General features: G+C 43.9%; 1 protein-coding gene across 1 annotated transcript in view; it reads left to right on the forward strand.

The window, feature by feature from the left end:
• Window positions 1-2,422: 2,422 nt before the first annotated feature.
• GLRA1 (glycine receptor alpha 1) overlaps window positions 2,423-20,915 on the forward strand; it is a 73,697-nt gene continuing 55,204 nt past the window's right edge. The window contains exon 1 of the mRNA XM_046668238.1: window positions 2,423-2,478. Within this exon, the coding sequence (XP_046524194.1) occupies window positions 2,423-2,478 (56 nt within the window). The remainder of the gene's footprint in view (window positions 2,479-20,915) is intronic.

A 20,915-nucleotide genomic window follows, 5' to 3' on the forward strand; every position in this document is an offset into this window, starting at 1 on the left:
TTTCTAATGCAGAAATAAACATGCTGGTCTTGCCCAAGCATATTCACAAATGTACTCACACATGTATACAAGCACATTGACAAAGATAATATTTACCCCAAGGTATGACTGTGAGAAGTAAATGAGATTATACGAATTGCACAATAGTGCCTGGTATATAGAAATCATGCTAATAAAGGTTGGCAATAATAGGCAGATGGATAGATAGGGAGGTAATATAAATTTGTACCAGACTCATGTTTATACCCACCTTCAAAGCAAAATTTCCTTTTCAGTCACTACTCAGAATCTCACGGAAATTCTAAGCAGCTCATCACTGTTCTGGTGTGTGGGAGCCAATAAAAGAGGGAGTGATGTGGGGTATGCTGCAACAGTGGAGGCAGGGGAGAATCCTGCCAGTAGGAGGCCGGTGAACAAAGCTTTCCAGACCGCTCTGCTTGGGAGAAGGCCTGGACTTGGGGAGAGCTGAACTGTTAAGAAATATCCCAGGGAGAACCAACCTCAAACACTCAAAAGCAGGAGTTCCTAAAGCTACTGTGTAAGGGAGAGGGGTTGTCCCTTCTCAGCAGGCTGGGAGGGAGAGACCCCAGAGTCCCAGCGAGTTCAAATCAGCCTGAAAATCCTACAGAGGCTATTAATCCACTAAAGTCCGGTGGCTTGGAGAAAATCTGATTAACTCCACCTCCCAAGCTGGGCTCTAGAGTGAAATGTATAACTGGTTTCTGAGACTCAAATCAAGTGGAGAAACAGAAAAGCAGAAGAAGAAAAAACGGAGTGGGAATGGTGAGTACTGGATACCTGTATGTTCAGCTTGGCTCTACCTTAATTTGGAGCAAGCTGCAAGCTCTCTGAGGCTCTGTTTCCCCAGCTTGTGAAATGTAAATAAAACGGTCTCCTGTCCAGTTGGAAGGGGGCATATCTTCCTTATCTCCCAAAAGGGTGCCAGTGGTGAGGCCAGGACTGCTCCCTCTTGACCCTGGAAACTGCTCAAGGAATTTCTCTTCTATATTCCTGCTGCAGTGGCCCTGGAGAGGCAGAGGGAGAAGGGTCTCCTTTACCGACTAGACTTCTTTTTGAAACCTCTCCTTTCCTTCCAGGGCCAAATATTACAACTTCAGAGCTCTAAAGAAACTCAGGGATCTGACTCAATTCTTCATTTTAAGATGATAAACTGAGCCCAGAGGCACATCTAAACTGGGACCCATGATGTTCGTTTTACTGACATAAGAGTACATTCTTTAAAAATCAAGGTAATATTTTGAGAGACCTCTAGAGATTAACTCCATAACCCCCTGCACCCCACCGCCCTCAGGCAAAGGAGAGGGGAGGGGCGGATCTTGTCCAGCACACTAAGCGTTAAACTCAACCCGGAGTCTAACACGCGATTGGCTGAACAGTGGGAAAAGATCTGGTTTTCGCAGCTGCAGGCCAATGAGCACCTCGAGTGGGAGGGTTTGAAGATACTAAGGAGTTTTCCCCCCTTTTTTTCCCCCCTTCACCCCCTCCCATGGCCATCGCCCGCCCTCCCCCCGCCCCTTCAAACCCCCACGCCGCCAGTTTGTTAAATTAATGCAGTAAGAAAGTCTGAAGATCTGAAGGAGTCCTGGCCAAAGGAAGATGGGCGAGCTCAGAAAACCGAGATGCCTCTGAAGCCTTGGGCTCCTGAGCCCCGCGGGGTCGCCATGGACCCCGGCAGCCCCTGAAACTTGCCCTGAGCTCTCTCACGCCTGCATCCCTAAGCAATGGGACACCTTTCCTGCAGCGATCATAACTTATTCGGCGGGGACCAGAGAACACGGATCGCAAAGCGGCAGCAGACCGGCACGCAGGCAGGGGGACGAGATTCCGGGACTCGGTCGCGATGCGCCAGCCTGGCACACTCTCCGGGATTTAACTGAAGGCAGCATCGTCAATCGCTTCCCCTCGTCCCTAAACCCCTCAGGCCAGCCTAGGGGCATAAAGCCCTGCTCTCACTAACCAAGATGCTCGCTCAATCTTACCGTCCGAGGCCAGCGCTCTGATCTCCACAGAAGATTTTTTTTCTTGTTTGGAGCTGGCCGTTTAAACAGAAAAACAGGGGTAAAAAAGAAAATACACCCACCCCTAAACGTGCTTCCCCAGCGCCGCAGGGAGCCAGCAGACACGCTGGAGTTTAACAAACAGCAATACTCTTCGCGCTCCTGAAAAGCAGGGCTGGACGCTCTCCGTGGTGCTGAAACGCTTCGCTGCTGCCGCTCTCCGTGGTACCCACAGCTCCCTCGCTTCAATTTCCCCTGGGGCTCTTCCTCTGCTCCCCTGTTCCCCACCTCCCCTTAGCATCTGGATTATTTTTTTCAATAGCGCTCGCTGGTCTTGTAAGTGCCAATTTGAAACATTTTTTGCCCCCATAACTCGTGGACTACAAAGCACAAGGACCTGAAAAATGTACAGCTTCAATACTCTTCGACTCTACCTTTGGGAGACCATTGTATTCTTCAGGTATGCAATTTTCTACTGACCACATCGCTTTGATGGAAATGGGGTAAAGGAGCACGGAGGCTGACTCTGTCCTCGATCCGCTCATTTAGGGGGAGGTGGGTGCTGTATACCTCTGCAATCGGGTCCTTCCATCCCACCCCCACCCGCCACTCCGCCCGCAGGGTGTCTGGCTTGTGCGTGGAGGTCTGAGACAGTCGTTGCTCTGGCAGCTGTTTGCCTTTTTCTTGTGATTTGTTTGCCCTACCGCCTGCTACACCCCTACCCCATCACTGGCCCCCAGCCCCCCTGCATACGGGCTCTCACTTGGCTGAGGACTTTAGGGGGAAGCTTTAGGAGTTACTCAGTTTAATTAGGACTGCATTCTCTCTAACCGCAGTGCCGAAAACCTCAGCTCCCCGGTCTGGGAGCCAAGTGACAACTAGCGGTGACGGGGAAGGTTGCACTCGAACTCGCTGGACACAACATTTCATTTTCTCTCCTTTTTTGTTGTTATTTTCTTTTTCTGCGGGGTGTAGGTAGGGGTGAGGGTGTTGCTGAGGTTTAGTGCCTGGAAACGATATTGTTATGACCTCAGGTTGTAAAGCCCTGAATTTAGGCGCAGAGTAGATCTGTTTATGAACAGATTCTGGGAAACATTTCCCTTTTGAAACTTTGACTCCCTCGTCTCCCTCACTCACCTTTCTAAACTCTACTTTGTTAGCTGCAGATCCTGAACTGATGAACAATTCTTGTTTGTTTTGTTTCTTAGTTTATGTCTATCCCTGACTTAATAGCTGTTAAGTTGTCTTTCAGGTTAAATTTTTTTGTTTACAACAGAAAAAAAAAAGGCTTAGTATTTTTATGTTAGTACAAGTGAAAAGTGAAAAATCACCTCTTTGGGAAGCGTTGAAATAGATAGTGCTTTTGTAAGTGGATGAATCATGCCGTCTTCAGAGGTGGTTATGATAAATTCCATTTACATGAATTGAAGGAAATTCTTCTTCTTCCACGACCTGCAGGGATCATTAATCTTCCTCATTTTAGATGCCTGCCTCTCATGTTTTACCATGGCATTGGATTAACAGTCATTTGGAAACAGCACTCCAGGTTGTTTTTAAAAACAAGTAGCCTGCGAATATAATTCTGTCCCACCATAAACATAAGCAAGTAATTCTTGATTTTTTTACTTTGTAGAGAGCTCTGCATATGAATTGCTGGTTTGATTAATGCATTGGTTTGTTTATTAAATAAATGATACCTCCCCCAGATTGTAAGGATCTATATGCAAGCCTCCCTTCATGTCTTTCTCTTGAAATAAAGAAAAAACTCCCTTCCTTCTCTGAGATATTCAGTGCTAAAGCTTCTAATCTCCAGTTCAAATAATTCTTTGATAGGCCACAGTCCTGCCCGCAGCTCAGAATGCAAATAAGGAGTCAGAATGAAAAAAGTCCAACAATCCAGGGCCTTGTGAAATGTAGCTACTTTATGAGGGAAAGGGCAGAACTCTTAACTAATGATATCAATTCCTTTCTCCCCTACACACATAGTAAAACAGTAAAATGCTGTGGAGGTCGGGTACTTGGTAACATTTGTATGCAAATTGATTCTCTGTTTGGCTTACCGAGACAGAACTGAACCAGGAAGATTAAAGAGCAAATTAATAGGACCAAGCACATCACCCCCCCCCAGCTCCTTTTTTCTTGATGAACAGTATGTAATGCTTGATTTTCTTCCTCAGACATTGTCTTTCACAAAAGGGAGACACAGTCCAAAAGGTTTGCATTGTGATCATATTGATAAGGTTATGAATCCACCGTATTAATTCTTCAAGTAAACTGATGGTGACCTATCAGGAAGCATCACTCTATATCTACTTCCCTTACATGTGTCAAGGCATACACGAGCTACCATGGATATGAGATAGAATTCCAGGTGTTTGTAAGGAAGAAAAGTCATGGCTGTGGAGAGCTGGAAAGGAATTGGTACCATTGCACTTTCAAAATATAGGAATGGCTACATGATTTGAGGAGTAAACGTTGTTTCAGAAATGTTCTGTAATGTAAAATGATAAAAATAAGACTTGCACCAGGGAAATACCCTCAGCAGTTTTTCAGGGAGATGGGGAAAAAAAAGGTTACGAGGAGGGAAAGTATTGCCTTTGTCTAATTAGCATTCTCATTTCTAACTTTCTCATTTTTAAAAAATTTCAGGTGAAAATACCAAGTATTGAAATCTAGGGGCTTATTAGATTGTATGTGGGGGTAAATGGAGACTGGCAGCTCCCTAGCAGGTTCTATTTGAATAACCCCTTCTCCCCCAAGGGAGAGGCGCTGTGTTGGAATGAGCCAATCCAATCATCTCAGGCACCTAGGTACTCCTTAGATTAAATGATGCCAGCTGCTTACCTTGTTGAGTAAATCTGGGGGGCTAGAAAAGGAAAGGCTCTCGATAATAGAAGTGTTGCTGCATCAGCACGTAACCAGCAAAATGGCAATAATGACAGCAAAACAAACAAAACAACAATCGAAGTGAGTGAGGCGGAAATCTCATATGGTGCCAATACAGAGAACGATGAATCGAGGTCTTAGCAAGAGCTGAAGGGGAGAGAAACATAGGGTACTGGGAGACACAGCATTGCAGTGTTCATCAACTGTGTCCCCATAAGTAAAATGAGGTAATTTGGCTGAAGTTCCTGCTCTGATATTTTAAAAGCCTGTGGTTCTAAAATTCCATGAGTGACAGTCTAGGATTCAATAACCTAAATTTTGTCTCTTTATTTTAAATTAGGGATGGGGCTTTACATCCAGACCAGTCAAAAATAATAGGCAAAGATAAGGTTTTTTATGATAGAAACACATTCCCATTAAACCTCCTTTCAAGCCAAAGGAAACTTGCTTTGATTCCTAGAGCCCTTAGGGTGGCTTATGGCTGGGAAGGGCCAAGAGTGACCCCCAAATTTACTCACCTTCTGAGTCACTCAAATAGACTCATGGTGTTTAACCATGCTGCTCAATCTTGGCACTATTGACATTTGAACTGGATAATTCTTTGTTACGAGGACTGTCCTGTGCATTGTAAGATGTTTAGCAGTATCCTTGGCACCAGTTGCACCCCTTCCCTGAGTCATGACAGTCAAAAATGTCTCCAGGCAGTGCCAAAAATCGGGGGAGGGGGGGTGGGAGGGGATTTCCTGCAGTGGAGAACCACTGGTATGGAATGACCAAATATTTAATCTGCTGCTCTGATGTACAATTACGAGGAGAACAGTCTAGTTTCCTTGAGAAAACACCTCTCACAAAACACGCAAAGTACCCCAGTGAAGCAAAAAGGGACCCAGCTTGTGCTTGAGAAGGGAATAAAAGCAGAGGAGAGAAACCAAATCTAAACCATGAGTGGTTTTCCCAAAAGATGATCAGCTTTCCTTTATGTGCACTTCCATCTGCCATCCCAGTGGATGCTTCCTTGCACAGGGTTTTGTTCTGAATATGGCACTCCCTTATTAAGAAAGGTCACCAAAACCTTGAAGGGGAGATGTTTCTATTCACTCTAGGGTCAAAAGGAACACGGCAAATAGATTGTTTGGTATCTCGGTCCTGAAAGGCAACCCAGTTGAAAGGTAAATAAGCTTTCCTTTGAGGTGGTCCCTCTGGCTCCCCAGTCTCCAAGCTTGCCAAGAGAGGCAGATGACCACTTGGATCTTTTCCTCCTGGTAGCGTAGCTGTATTCTCCCTCAAATCTTACCCGCTGCATTTGGGGTACTGCGGAAAGTGTCTAGGAACTTCTGAAATGGGCCCAGGACTTTTTCCTAAGGAAAGAAGCCCCTTGAGCAGTCTGCATTAGGACCAATCAAAATGTCAGTCTACCCTCTTTTGGGGGCTTGGGAACCTTGAGAAAGAGAAAAGAAAACATCATTTCTTTTGTTCCTGAGGGACGGCTTGGACAAGAACCCTAGGCTAGTGAATGGAGTTATGAATCAGCACATAACATCTGCATATTTGCAAAACTGGTAATGACCTATTGGGATATTTAGGGAACTGATTTTTGAGACCATCTTATGAAAGAGGTTGCAACCATGTGGTGAATTGGGAAGAGCAGGTAGGCTATGATTTGAGAGCCCCCTTCTAGAGTTAGCGCTGCTCCCATCCTGCAGCATGGCTTCCACAAGTCTCTTTCCATTGTGGGGACTCAGGTTTCTTATCAATCAACTCAAATGACTGATTCCTATGCTTCTAAGTTCCCTCCAGTCTCAGATAGGGTCTTTATTAAGGACAGGGGCCCACACCCACAAAGGCTCGGGATGAATTTGCTTTGGTGCTGATATAGCCTTCATTTCTTCACTAGGCATTTATTTGTCATGTGTTTATGTGTCCAGTCCAAAACTAGGCACTCTGCAGGGGAGACAGAGGTAATAGATGCCACAGTCCCTGTCCTTGCAGAAAGGGGAGTCACTTCTCCCTTTAAAGCTACATTAAAAAACGTTTTTCCTTCTTCAGAGGGCCCACAGATCTCCCCTCCAGACAGCCTGTGTGCATGTTCTGCCACAGCATCACATTTATGTGGGCGTCATTAACTTTATTTCCTTCATCAGCTGGCAGAAGCCAGAATGATTTTTAAGATGGATGGCACTGTCTCCCGCCTGGCCATCTTGACGCCATTCTGCAGGTTTTCTGCTGCTTTAGACAAAGCAGCTTTGGCCCAAAGGGCAAGAGACCTGGGATCCAAAATTTAGCTAGTGGCATGACCTTTAGAGGGTTCCATGACCTTTCTGGCCCTCAGTTTCCCCAGCTGTAAAATGAAGGGAATTGACAAATCACTCGCTCTAAAATCACTTTTAGCTGTGCCAGTCAAGGATTATCTTCTCCCAGTCTCCTCCATGACAGAACAGTTTTGGTTACAATTGTTGCCGCATATTTTAATTATCACAAGAAATGGCAGCATTAAATTATATTCAACCTCAAAGGTCTGAAAGAATTGAGGAGGTCACTAAGCAACTTCACTCTCTGGAGAGTTATCTCAACCCGGATACAATTATTGAGAGACCCCATAAATATGTCAGTTTCCCCAGGAAATGCTTCATAAAATGGGAAAACATGATGCCTTGATCACTGTCCTCATAGATCTCAACAGTGGCATAAGAAAGAGACCGGAGGTTTCTATACATTTATCGGTAATTCTGTTTGGTTTTTTCCTCCCCCATAAAGACTATGTTTTAAAAATTTTGTTTATCAAACCGTGTTCATCACCATCTTCCCCATCTTTACTAATCAAAGGCATACATAACACACTGGACATCATGGGACAAGCAGCATTGCCACACTGAGTTGACCTAAGAAAAAACAAAAGTCAGGGCACGTGATGCTTTTTAGCTCTCCCACAGAGCCTTGTCAGAAGTAAATATGCAATTTGTTAGAGTCTTCGAAACATTTAAAACAGATTCTGAGTTCTCATTACTATTTCATGAACCCCCTAGGTACCCGGGGACCCCATTTGGGAAACATTAGATTTGATTTATTCTATATAGCTCCAAGAGAAGAACTGGAGTAAATTGATAGATATTTTTTTTTAATGTACACACACAAATTCTGGATCAATGTAATTCAGAACTTTCTGGCAGATCTGTCAAATGGTGCAATGGGCTGCCTTAGTGGTAGTGAGGGTCCCTGCCAGTGGAGGTATGCAAGCAGAGACTGAAAATCCACCTTGCAGGAGTGATGTAGAAGAAATTCAAGCTGCTTTTGTGGATTGAGATTTGTGATTCGCTGCAGAAATGTAAATGAAATGCAGGTCAGAGATAAATCTTCACGATACTTATATTTCCTCCTTTCCTGAGTCCCAAATTAACTTCTGATCTTTGTAAGCTCTCTGAGTCATGCCATAAACACACATTCACTCGTACCTTTCCTTTCTTTAAAATGGATAGGATAATGAATAAATTGGGCAATAAACACACACGCACAATGCGACAAAGGATTATTAAAAGGAAATCACCTTGGTTACATAAGAGCCTGGTTTTAAGAAATGAGAAGGACCTCAGAATAAGAGAATGTCAAAGCCGGAAGGACCACCAGAAAATGCACTGGGCCAGGACAAGTCCACAGGCACAGATGATGTTCACCGGACTGATGGGCTGTGTGGCTAAAGGCCTCTCAGCCCTGAACTCCAGCTGTCTCTCCTGAACCAACTTCCTATTAAGCCTAACACACAGCTGAAAACACCATAGGGCCAGCCAGCAAATTCATTCAGAAAGCACATTAGAAGGGAACAATGCCCGGAGATGCTGAGGAGGGGGGCTCAGCCACACGGTGCCTATGCTTTGTAATGCAAGCCCTTATGAGGGGTGCTGAGTCCCCAAAGCTTTTGAAACTCCTTATAAAGGCTCCCTTTGTGGTTTTCTGAAGTTGATATTGTCCGAGTCTCCCGAGGCTAATTCAGTGCAATTAGATTACCACTCTCTGCCTTTGAATTCCGCTGTTTTTCAGTGTCCGCAGCTAAATGAGTTTACCATTTTCACAGGGAGCTGCTGCCAGTCATTAATCCCAGCCATGAAATGGGCAGCGTTCTCTCTTGCCTATTCCACTGGGCAACCCACCGGCACCTTGAGAACCAGACTCTGCTCCCTTCCTCCAAAGGTCCATCCTCAGTCTCCCACCCATTCAGCCCCCAAGAGTCGCACTTTCCTTCAGTGTCTTAAGTACCAGTGGAATCATGGAGACTTACAGCAGCTCTATAAGTCAACAGCCCTCAAAGCTAGCTGTGAGGGGCTTGTCAAACATACAGGTCCCCACCATCATTCTAGACTACTGAAACAGAATCTCTCAGGATGGGGACCCAGAATCCTGGAGTGTTAACAAGAGTCTCCAAATCACCTGAAGATCTCAGTAAGAGGCTGATTCAGACTCAGGAGGTCCGGGGTGGGGCCTGAAAGTCTGCATTTCTAACAGCCCCCAGGTGATGCGATGCTTCTGTGGACCAAAGATTTGAGTAGCAAATCTCAACATTACTCTGACTGGGGACCCCTGATTTAGATCAACCCTTTATTTTGCAGACGAGGAGAGGATAAATGACTTCTTCCAGGTTATAGAGTGAATGGCAGAGCTACCAAAGCCCACAAAATTGTGCACGGGCCCCACACTTATCTGCATGTCAGCTCTAAAACCGCGTGCCCTGGACTCTGTCACCGCACTTTCCTTCCTTCAACCCCCTCTCACACTGTCCTCCCTCATAAACACGTACCTCAAGAAGGACTCCTCAGGGAGCTATCCCCAACCCCAAACTGGTGGCCTGGTCCCTGAAGTCCTAGTGCATCAAAAGCTCTCATTCAAAAAAACAGCTCTCATTCACAAAGCTGGGAACTCTGACTGTGTGAGGCTGGATAAAGAGAAGGGGCACCTGAGGAACAGGCATTGAATCCTGGCACCAAGGGGCCCTGGGACACAGTGACGAGTCTGTTGGGATTGATGGAGGAGGTAGATCAAGGTGATCAGAGGGAGGGAATCTGCAGTTTCTTTCTCCAAGGATGGCCTTGCTGACCAGTCTTGCTGTGCCCATTGTACTACCAGCCCTGCATAACTAGAGGCTCACTTAGGACTCCCGGGTGTTCAGACTGCTGCCCCATTCTACCATCTGTCTAGCCTCAGGACCATGTCCTTCCTTCTTCTCTACCCCCTTGACTTACATCCTTTCCACAAAGCACGTTAGTATCTTATACATCAAATAGAGTAACTTTTGTGATCGTCAGCCTCTGAGAGCTGCGTGTTCGTTGCTGTGTGCTCAGTCAGACAATGCTCCCCAGCTCCAGAGATATGCGGCGAGGCTGATGCAACCCTGGCTGCCAGGGAGCCTTCAGTACTCGTACAGGAGTGCTTCACAGTCAACAAGGTCTTTCAGAACCACAATCCCAGATGCACTTCCCAACCACCTTAAAAAATACACACAAGACAGTGGTTACTATCCCCATTTTAGGAGTTGAGAAAACTGAGGTTGGGAGAAGAAAACTGACTTGCCTAAGACCAAACTGTTAATCTCAGGGTAAAGCCAGGATTCAAATACAGATCTCCTTCCTCCTAGTTCACCATACTGCTATATATATATATATATATACATATATATATATATGTATATATATGTAAAAGAGAGAGAGGAACATATATGCTTATACACACACAAACACACGTATATATATTCCTCTTTAAGGTGCAGCCCCTGTGAGCTGGTGCAGATATCAGGCTAAAAGCCCTCACCTCTCACCCTCTGCCACTGGGCCTCAGGGATGGAAAGAAGCCTATGAGAGAAGAGCTGGGAATTTCCCATCAGGCCTTTGGTTTGACAGCCATATTCTTCCAATTCTTAGCTAGATAGGTATATCTTTCTCTGTCCTTGGTAATTTTTAATTGTACAATATATGCATACATTCTCCTTTTTGAAAATTCTAATACTAGACTTAAGCCTAAAATTCCCTTTGATAATGATGTCCAGGTCCCTGCCAGCATTTCTTTCTTTGAGGGGTATCCTATTTGATCATTTTGTGGAACGATATTGCCCATATAGTTCTGCAATTTGTTTTGTTCACGTATCAACATGTCCTGGGAAGCTTTACCCGTTGAGGCATACGGCCCCACCTCATCTTTGTAACGATTGCAGAGCATTTTATGTTATGGATACCCCACTGTTTTGCAGTCATCCCCCTACTGATGGGCATTTATACTTTTTTCTAATTTTTCCACCACAATCAGTGCTGCAATAACCACAGTGCATCTTTGCGAACATTTCTGATGTTTTTCCATGTAGATAACAAGTACAAGGAATGGAATTGCTGGAGCACAGATCACGTACATTTTTTATGTTAATAGCTACTGCAGGCAGGCATTTCTTTCTTCCTGAATCTTCCCTCCTTCCCTCCTCCATGATGCTCCTCCTCAGCTTGACTGCAACAACTCACTAATAATATTTACTATTTGTTGAGTATCTATTGAACGTTAGGTACCATGCTAACAACATCACATGCCTCATCCCATAATCCCACAAAAATCCTTAGATGTAAGTACTATTATGTTCCCATTTTACAGGTAACAAAACTGAGGCATAAAGAGGTTATGTAATTTTCCCAAGGAAAGACAAATAGATAGAGGCAGAGCCAGGACTTAAAAACAGGTCTGACTCCAGAAAATATTCTTTGAACTGTTGCACTGCCGTTGTTGCTCCAAGAATGAGCCAGGGAGGAGAAAGGAGGAGACTGAACTAGACGAGGAAGATAGAGGCAGAAAAGAGATGAACTTGCCTCTTAAGACAATCAAGGGCTCATCTCCTGTGGGTGGTTCTAGATAATAATGAAGTTAACATACCTCTATAAACAGATGTGAGTTTTCAATGTCTGTCCTTCACATGGGAGGGATATTGCCTTAACTTCCGCCCCCATCACTGAGGTATGTGGTTAGAGTTCTACGGATAGAAGCCAGTTACTGCAGCACACGCTTTCTTCTCTGTCCCACCTGCCTTGTGGCCTAGATCGCTCAACTGAAAGAGCCACTTAGGAGTACGGGAGAGAATTTCCGAGTAGGGAGGTCAGGAAGAAGAACAGCAGAGTCTCTGGCTCAGGAAAAGAACCTTTTGTATTGCTAGTCCCTAGTACTCAGACCAAAGACCTTTTCAAACCTTACACTCTAACCCCCAAACACACAGCCCTGAGTATACCCCATTTCCCTTTATCTTCCATATGGGAGGTTGGAGAGGCAGCCCAACTCCAGCATTGGAGTTCTCACCAAAAGCTCCCGAGTTGCTGCTTGAAAAGCAGACCCAGAACATCTCTAGGCCAGGAACCCACACCTAGTCCAGATGAGGGTGGAGAGAGCAGAATGGGGAAAGGCAGCAAGGACTGGCTGGCCCTCCTTTATATTCAAGAGCATCACTCCGCACATGGCCTGTGGGAAGCCCAAATGATGCTGTCTCAGACACCTGTTTCCATTGGCTCCCTGAGTGACACCAGAGACATCTCTGAAATTGACCCTAGCAGGCCTGTTGCTAGTAGATAAACACAACAGAAATCCCCTGACACCAACTTTTGAAATAAACTTTCTGGTTTGTTTGTTTACATTATAAACATTACACATGCTTGCTATAAAATATTTAAACCACATAGGAGATATGTCTAAAACTAAAATACACAGAAATCTTACTCCCTAGGGTAAATCACTTAACAGTTTGATATTCATCCAAATGATTTTAATAACATAATAATGACAAAAACATGAGTGCTTACTATGTGCCCAACACCTTTCCAAAAGTTGAATATGTAGTAACCCGTGTAATCCTCAGAACAAATCCTGTAAAGCATGTACTATTATTCATCCCATTGTATAGATGAGGCTACAGATGAGGAAAACAGAGAGGTTAAATAATTCCCCTAGGGTCACCCAGGCTGCAATTGACAGTGCCAGATTGGAATCCAGGCTGTCTGGCTTCAGAGGGGCTTTAACTGCTGTGCTACGATAGTAAGCTGTTTCTGTTTTACAAAAATGGGATTATAGCAAACATCATGTTCTGCAACTTCCCTTTTCTCGTTGGCAGTACCTTGTCAGTGTGCTTACAGATCCATCTCACTCCTTCCTGCATTTGTGCTCCCCTTCGCTGAGCACACCAGGTTCTAGTAGGACACAGCTCTCAGCTTGCCACAGCATAGCCCCTACCTACATTTCCAGCTCCTTCACACCAACCAATTTCCAGCTCAGACTGGATTTCTCACTGGTCTCTGTAACCTGCTGGTTATTGTCATGTCTGCGCTTTTCTCACACTGTTCCCTATCCCTCCATAAATCTAGAAAAACCTCTCCCCTTGTTTCTGCCCTGGAAGACACACCAACCAGCTCTGGATTCAAGCTAATTTGACTTTGAATCCTGCCTCCGTCACTTCCTTGTGGTGTGATCTTGGTGGTTTGCTCAACCTTTCTGAGCTGCAAGTTCCTCGTCTTAAAAAAGGGAGATAACTTCACCAATAAACAGATAAATGAAGTCACAATTCAAGCGTTTCTCCCATGCAGAGCACAAGCCCTTAACAAATGGCAACTCCCCCTCCCTCAATTCTCTGAGATCCTATCCATGCCTCAAGCTCCACCTCTAGCACCACTTCCTCCACGAGGATTCCCCTGGATTGCTGCCGTCCATCCCCCAAACTGGGCACAGGCTCTCTTTCCTAAATCCCCTTGGAAATGTAGGCATTATCCTTGGCACTCAGTTTGTTCAAAGTGGGCTTACATACATTTGGGTGCCCTTCTAACTTTCCTGCTGGACTGTAAGCCCTTCAAAGTCTAGGAACTTAATGAATTTCTCGGTGCATGTGAAAGGCCAAGAAGACAAGAGACACATCCCCCAGTGCTTCCCAGAGTGTTCAGCTTGCTCCACTCCCCCCTCATAGACGGCACCCTCCCAGTGGTTTAGATATATTAGACTTCAGTGCCTGTTGGTTTGAGTTGCTTTGTCTCCACATGCCGGCTCCCATCCTCCTCTTATTGGCTCTGCAGAAGCCCAGGACTGGAAGGCTTCCAAGCAGCCAACCCCAAAGCACTGCTGTGTCTCACCACGACCCCTCTTTGCTCCAAGAAATGAGTCACGGTGAGAGTGAGCTAGACATGGCAGCTCAGCCCTGGCTCTGTAGCTGGTGCCGTGAGGGGCTCGGCCTTATCCTTGCCGGCTGGCCAAGCATGTCCAAACTCTAGCAGTCTCCAAATGTCTCAGCCACCGCAGAGAAGGCTGCTTCCCATCATTGCCTGGGTCTGCAGAGAGACCCCTTCCACAGAATAAGGCAAACTTTCTAAAATGGTTTTTAAGTGTGTAGAAAGCATGGGCCTCATTGGAGACAGTTTTCTCGACGTAACCTAAAACATCTAGTAGAAAAAGAAAAACTCTTCACAGGAGCCAAGAAAAGATTGCATCAAGCCCAGAGAGAAGGGGCTTGGAGGAATTCATTGAATATGGCTTGGAATATGAAAAGCTACACTTCCTGAAAAAGAAAGTGACAAGGCTAGGTAAATCTCTCATGCTGCCTCGAAATTGGACAGCCTAGAGAGTGGAACAAGTTTTTCCTCCCCTGAAAGTACTGCTCTGACTATAACTGAGTCTCAGTTTTTCCATCCCTCAAATAAGACTGGACTTATGGAAAGACTATGGGTCTTTCCAGCTATCATTGCATAATTCTTAAATTAAGTCGGCTCAGCGAAGACTCAGCATTTAAAAACTCTAGCCTGGGAATCAGTTAGATATGTTCTGGAATCCTGGTTATACCACTTGCTAGCTGTATGCCTGGGAGCAAGATAGTCTTTAAGATTCATGAGCCTTAATTTTCCCCATCCGTAAAATGGCAATGATAATTGTCCCTCCCTGACAGACCACCCTAAGGATTAAATGGGAGAAGACATGTAGAGTGTTAGCAGTGCACATGGCACAGAGCATTGTGTAAAGCAGGAAAACCATTATTACTATTAATAAAAAGGGATAGGTGCAAAGCATTGTGGGAGCATAAGGAAGAGTCTGACTAACTCTGCCTGGAGGTGGGGAGACAGGACAAAGTTGAAGACAATTTTTTAGGAGTCAGGACACTTAAACTAGGCCATAAAGAATGACTAATTCACCAGGTGGCAAGAGTGCCAAGAGAGAATGATGCAGGCAGAAGAAAAAGTCTTGTAGAACAAGCAAGCTGGATGATGTGGAGCTCAAGGGCAATGGATTGGCCAGCTGTCCACTGTTACCTAGGCTTGGCCCAGTCCTGCCCTGCCCCATTCTCTCCCAATGGACCTTTTATCATTTGGAAGCCTGGCTAAGAGTGGATAATTTGTTCATTATCCAAAAAATATTTATTGAATTCCTACTATAAGCCAGCAATTGCTCTAAGTTGACAGACATAGTCCCTGCTCTCACATAACTTAACTTCTAGAAGGGGTGCAAACCAATAAACAAATTAGGAAGCTATAGAATTTCAGGCCATGGTCAGTGCTATAAACTCAGTAAAACAGGATAATGGGACAGAGAATGGGCCACTGGAGTCCACCCAGGGCACCTACACTTTCACATGGGCCCATTATCTCCCTTGAACCTATGACATAGGGAGACAGGGAGGTGGGAGAGGATCGTTTCTTTCTACAGATGAGGAAACTGAAACCCTGAGAGGAGCAGTGACTCATCTAAAGTCTCACAGCCAATAAGCAGGTGACCTCATTCCATGCGGGAAAGTCAAAAATATCCAGGCAGGAAGATTAAATGGAGGAAAAAAGCAAGTAGCAAAACAGTATGTATAGCAGGTTCCCACTTTTATTTTATTAAATGTTTTATTGTTCTCATATGGGAAAGAAAAAAATCTAGAGAAATGGACCCAAAACTGTTTATAGTTGTTATTATCTCTTAAGAATGAGACTATGGGGGACTTTTATTTACTACAGTAAATATTTCGGTAATGCTTGAATGTCTTACAACAATATATATCACTTTTGAAAGCTGAAAAAATAGATTTTTTAAAAAGAGGATGTCAGGGAGTGTGGGCACACAATCAAACTTGAAGCCCACCTTAATAAAAGATGATCTTCACAAGGTGGGAAAAAAATATGTTTGGAGTGATCCAAACCAGTACTCAGTTGATTGGTTTTCACCAAGCAACAACGAGCCTAGAGGCTGAGACTGTTTGGTGTGTTTGGAGGAATTTTCTGAGCAAATGGAAGTTGTTTTTCCCACTGAAGTCATTGTGCTGGAAGTTAATGTCATCGGAAAATGGAAGGCCAGAGTTATATTATAGACTTGGGTTTTTAGATCAAGTGATGGATGGGACATATTTTCATCAGGGTGACTGAAGCCCTACCTAATTCTGTGTGTAATTTCATAAAATCCTCCTGGTCATAAACAAAGTTAGAGATGGAGAGAATTATCTGACCCAATCCTTTCAATTCCCAGGGAGGAACTGAGGCGATGGGAAAAGGGATTTGTCTAAAGTCAACAGTGAATTAAATACTCAGCCCAGACAAGGACTGAGGACTCTAAGTTTCTTATTACCATGACAATTTTCCCTAAAATCTAATGATTGTTCCACTGGTAGTGTACAAGATAAATTTCAATGGTACGGGATAATTCTCTTTTATTTTACTTATCATGAATTTTACTTTACTGGGTACTAGAATTTACTGATTCCAGTATAATACTGATAGTTTATTTTAAGCTAAAAAAATTCAAGTTAAAAGTAAATTAAATAACAGTATACGAATTGGGCAAAACTTGTCATATGACGTGCAAGCAATCTGGGCTTGGAGAATACTGGACTCTACACCATTCTACCCTAGACCTTACTATTGGAGTAAACGGAAAATACCAGAAGAACTTGTGAAACGGGATCAGTTCTGAGCAAGGCCTAACTTTACCTTTAAGTCCCAAATAGCTTCTCAATGTGAGTCATGGACATGGGCTACTTATTTGAATTCAAATAATTGGAGAAAAGATGGCACATTTGGGAAAAAGGAGGCACATGCAGCAGGCAGAGCACAGCAGGGATGAGGTCACCAACAAGTATCTATTTAAGCTGTATTCATAGTTTTCTATTCCCTTCTTATGTTAGATTGACATCTGTGACTCCCAACCCTTTGCCTTATGGACAGAAATTCCTCTAAATAATGATATTTAGAATTAATAATGTTATCAGATAATGTATATTTAGAACATACTATATGCCGGGAACTTTTCTAAAGCTCCACGTGCATTAACCATTTAATCTTTATAGCAACCCCATTTTGTGCATGAGAAAACTAAGTCAGTGATCTTACCAATCTGGGAAGCCTTTAGGCCACCTTGCCAATTCAGTTCAAAGTCTTCGTATGCAGAAAGACGTTGCACAAACCTCTCCAAAGATGCAGTGGGGCAGGGTGGAGAAAGCGGAGTCTCTGAGGAAAAAAACTGAGCGCTCACCCCAAATCATAGCCTTTCCCAGTAAGGGAGAGAAGTGGGGAGCACTTGGCTACACAGGGCCCCTCGGTTCTGCTATCCAAGGTCCTGATTTCCTTTCCACCTATCACCATGGGATTTATTGTATTTTATTTTTTTCTTTTTCTCCCCAAAGCCCCCCGGTACATAGTTGTATATTCTTAGTTGTGGTATGTGGGACGCTGCCTCAGCGTGGTTTGATCAGCAGTGCCATGTCCGCGCCCAGGATTCGAACTGACGAAACACTGGGCCACCTGCAGCGGAGCGCGCGAACTTAATCACTCGGCCACGGGGCCAGCCCCATCACCATGGGATTTACAAAGAGACAAAATATAATAAGAAATAATACTGGGCAAGAAATAAAAAGAGGGGGAACAAGAACGGGGAAAGACGGGGAGACAAGCAGAGAAATAAAGAGTGAAGACCCTTCAACTCAGGTCTACACTGGATTCAGCCAAGAACTCGCTGTGTGAGTCTTTTTCCTTCTTGGGCCACAGTACTCTCATTTGTAAAATGGATGGGTGGACTGAACTACACAACTTTTAAGATCTCTCTCAGCTCCACCATCCTAGGATTTAGAAACAAATGAAGGAAAAAAAGAAGGTAGAGGACCAGAAGGAGAGAGAAATTTATGTGGGAAGAAGCAAATGCTAAGGAGGAAGGATGAAAGAAGGAGGAAACAAGAGGAGAAAGAAAGGAAGGCATTTCCCAAAGTAGCTGGAGTCTGCTTATCTTATTGAAAGAGGAAAAGCAAAGACTCTTACATCAAGAATTACAACGAAATCTTTATCCTCAGGTAGCCAATTCCATGTCTCCTGTTGGTGGGAGCCACAGCTGATGTTGGTGGGGTTCACGCTGATGTTAGTGGGAGCCATGGCTGATATCTGAAGAACAGGGGCCTGAAGGGAGCCCTAGGAGGAGTGAAGATGCTGCTTTGTTCTCTATGTCCAGGAAGAAACGCAGCCCCCTTCCGCTAATCAATGGATGACAATGATTAGCATAATTCGAGTCTCTGGGAGTTGTCCTGGGGAAATGACTAGAGAATGTGCCAAGGAAGCTATAACTGCAACAATACCACATTGTGTCTGAGAAGAAGCAATCCTGGGAACTACCAGAGAAAATCCCAGGCCAGAGAGAGATCTGCCAAGGTCATCTTCTCCAACCTTTTGCCACTAAGCATCCCTTCCCTAACTCAAAGGATTTGATGCAGAATGACACTCAGTCCTCTAATCTTTTCCTAGTTGTCTCAGCCATCCCAGACCTTGAGGTCCTTGAAGACAAAGACAGTGCCTCCAATTGATTGAATATACCCTTAATGCACATGGCACAGTGATAGACACATAGTGGGCTCTTCAAATCCATGTGATAATTCATCAATAGGTTAAAACGGTTCTAATCTCTCTCCCAATAATATCTATTCTGTTGTTTAACATTTCAGTCTAAACATCTTTCCTTTTCTTTACTCCACTGCCCCTGTTTCAAAGTCCAACCTGTCATTTGCCTGAGGGGACAGAAGCTGGCAGATACCTGCCTCTGTAGAAGTGAAGCAGAATACCCCCTCTGCAGGTGACATCTCCAAATCCAGAATTGACCCCAGGGAAGAAGCAAATAGATAGTGTCACTATATAAATTAGAACCACTGGTGCAAGTAAAAAGACCATAGATAATTGTTCACTTAATATACAATAAGCAACTTCTGTATACCAGTTTCTTGGCTAAGCAATTTATCTGAGTCTTTTACTCTTTTCGACAATCCTGAAATTAAAATTAAGTATTCCTAGTTTACAGATGAAGAAACTGAGGCTCGAAGATGTTAAGTAACTTTCAAGGTCACACAAGTAAGTAGTAAAGTCACAATTCTGGCCCATTCCTCGGCAGGTCATCCTTGCAGCATGCTACTGAGTTCAGCCTGTATGTGAACTCTTCCAGTGACAGGAAACCCCCATCTCCTTAGGCAGCCTCTTCCATTGTAGGGTAGTTCTAATGATCAAAATATTTTATTTTCCACATGTATCAGGCAGCCACATCCCTCTTTGAAAGTCCACCTTCCCTGGCCACCTGGAATAAGTCAGTGGGCTGCAGAAGGTACCTAAACTATGGAATCAGAAAGATCTGGTTCTACTCATCCCCTACCACCTACTAGCCATGTAACCTTCAACCAAGTCACTTCTGCCATCTGTGCCTTCGTTGCTTCATCTGTACAATAGGAGCTATGTACCTCATCGAGTGTATTGGAGAAGAAAAATAAGTAATATTTTCAAAGAGCTTAGCTCAATGCCTGGCAAATAGTAACTATTCCAGAATATTATTTTATTAAGTTGAGTCCCTCTTCCCCGCAACAGCCCAACAGAGATGTGTAAAAAATGATCCCTCTGCTTAAATCTCCTCTGAGCTAAACACCCACAGAGTCTTTAATTATTCCTTACAGGTCAATTTCAAGTTTGTTTACCAACCCAGTTGCTCCTTTCTGGACTTCCTCCAATCTGTTCATGTTCCTCTTAAAATGCAGCACCTATCATGGAATATAATAAATTAGCCAAGATTTGAAGTACAGCCCACATTCAATATTTCCTGCTGTACTTGCCTCTTTGGGTCTTTAGATTTTTCTGAAGTCCTTCAGAATTATTAGGTTTAACCTAGACTGGTATAAAACTTTGGTGAAGAATATCTGAATCTTATGAATAAAAACTTTAATTTGTATTTTTATTTGTAATAATGGCTAACATACTAAGTGGTTTTGTGTGCCTGGCACTGCATCAGCACTTGACAGATATTTTCTTCTTTAACCTCAACAATCCTAGGACCACCATTATTATCCTTATTTTACTGATAAAGAAAGCAGTTTGAAGAGCTTAAGTGACTTACCCAAGATCGTACAGCTATGTGGCTGAAGGAGATTTGAGTCCACTCAGTGCTATGCTCTAATTTCAAGCTATCTCTCATTTCAAGCATTTACGGGATGCTTGTTATATACAAGTACTCACAGGGATAAAAAATTGAATATGACACAGACAGAAGACATAGGCAGGGCAATTTAATAGAAAAAGAAATGGTTACATGTCAAATTTATTCAATAAAAGATAAAAAAATGTATCGCACCATGCAATGTTGGACTTCTGAACTACGCTGTCACAAAGATCTCCCCTTCTCCCATCCAGCGCATTCCAATGTCTATGGCTTCTTGGGCAATATGAGTTAATGGGGAAGAAGGAAAAAGATAGAAACAGTCATCTCTCTTCTTTTAACTTTTGCTTCCTCACCATTGCCTTCAGCCCTTGCCCCTATCCAACTCCACCTAAAGGAGAATTAATTTTCTCCATTATGAGAAATGAGGAGCCAGGCTGCTGGTCCGGGGGTGAGGAGGGGTTCCTTTACACTGGTACAGCTTTTCTGCCTTAGAAATATTCATACCCTTTGACTCAGCAAATTTGCTTCTAGGACGTGAATAGAGGTTTGTGACCAAGGGGGTTTTTCACAGTATATTTTATAATAGCTAAAAATTGGAAATAATAT

This window comes from Equus quagga, chromosome 7, assembly GCF_021613505.1.
Source record: "Equus quagga isolate Etosha38 chromosome 7, UCLA_HA_Equagga_1.0, whole genome shotgun sequence".
In the NCBI taxonomy this organism is placed as follows: domain Eukaryota; kingdom Metazoa; phylum Chordata; class Mammalia; order Perissodactyla; family Equidae; genus Equus; species Equus quagga.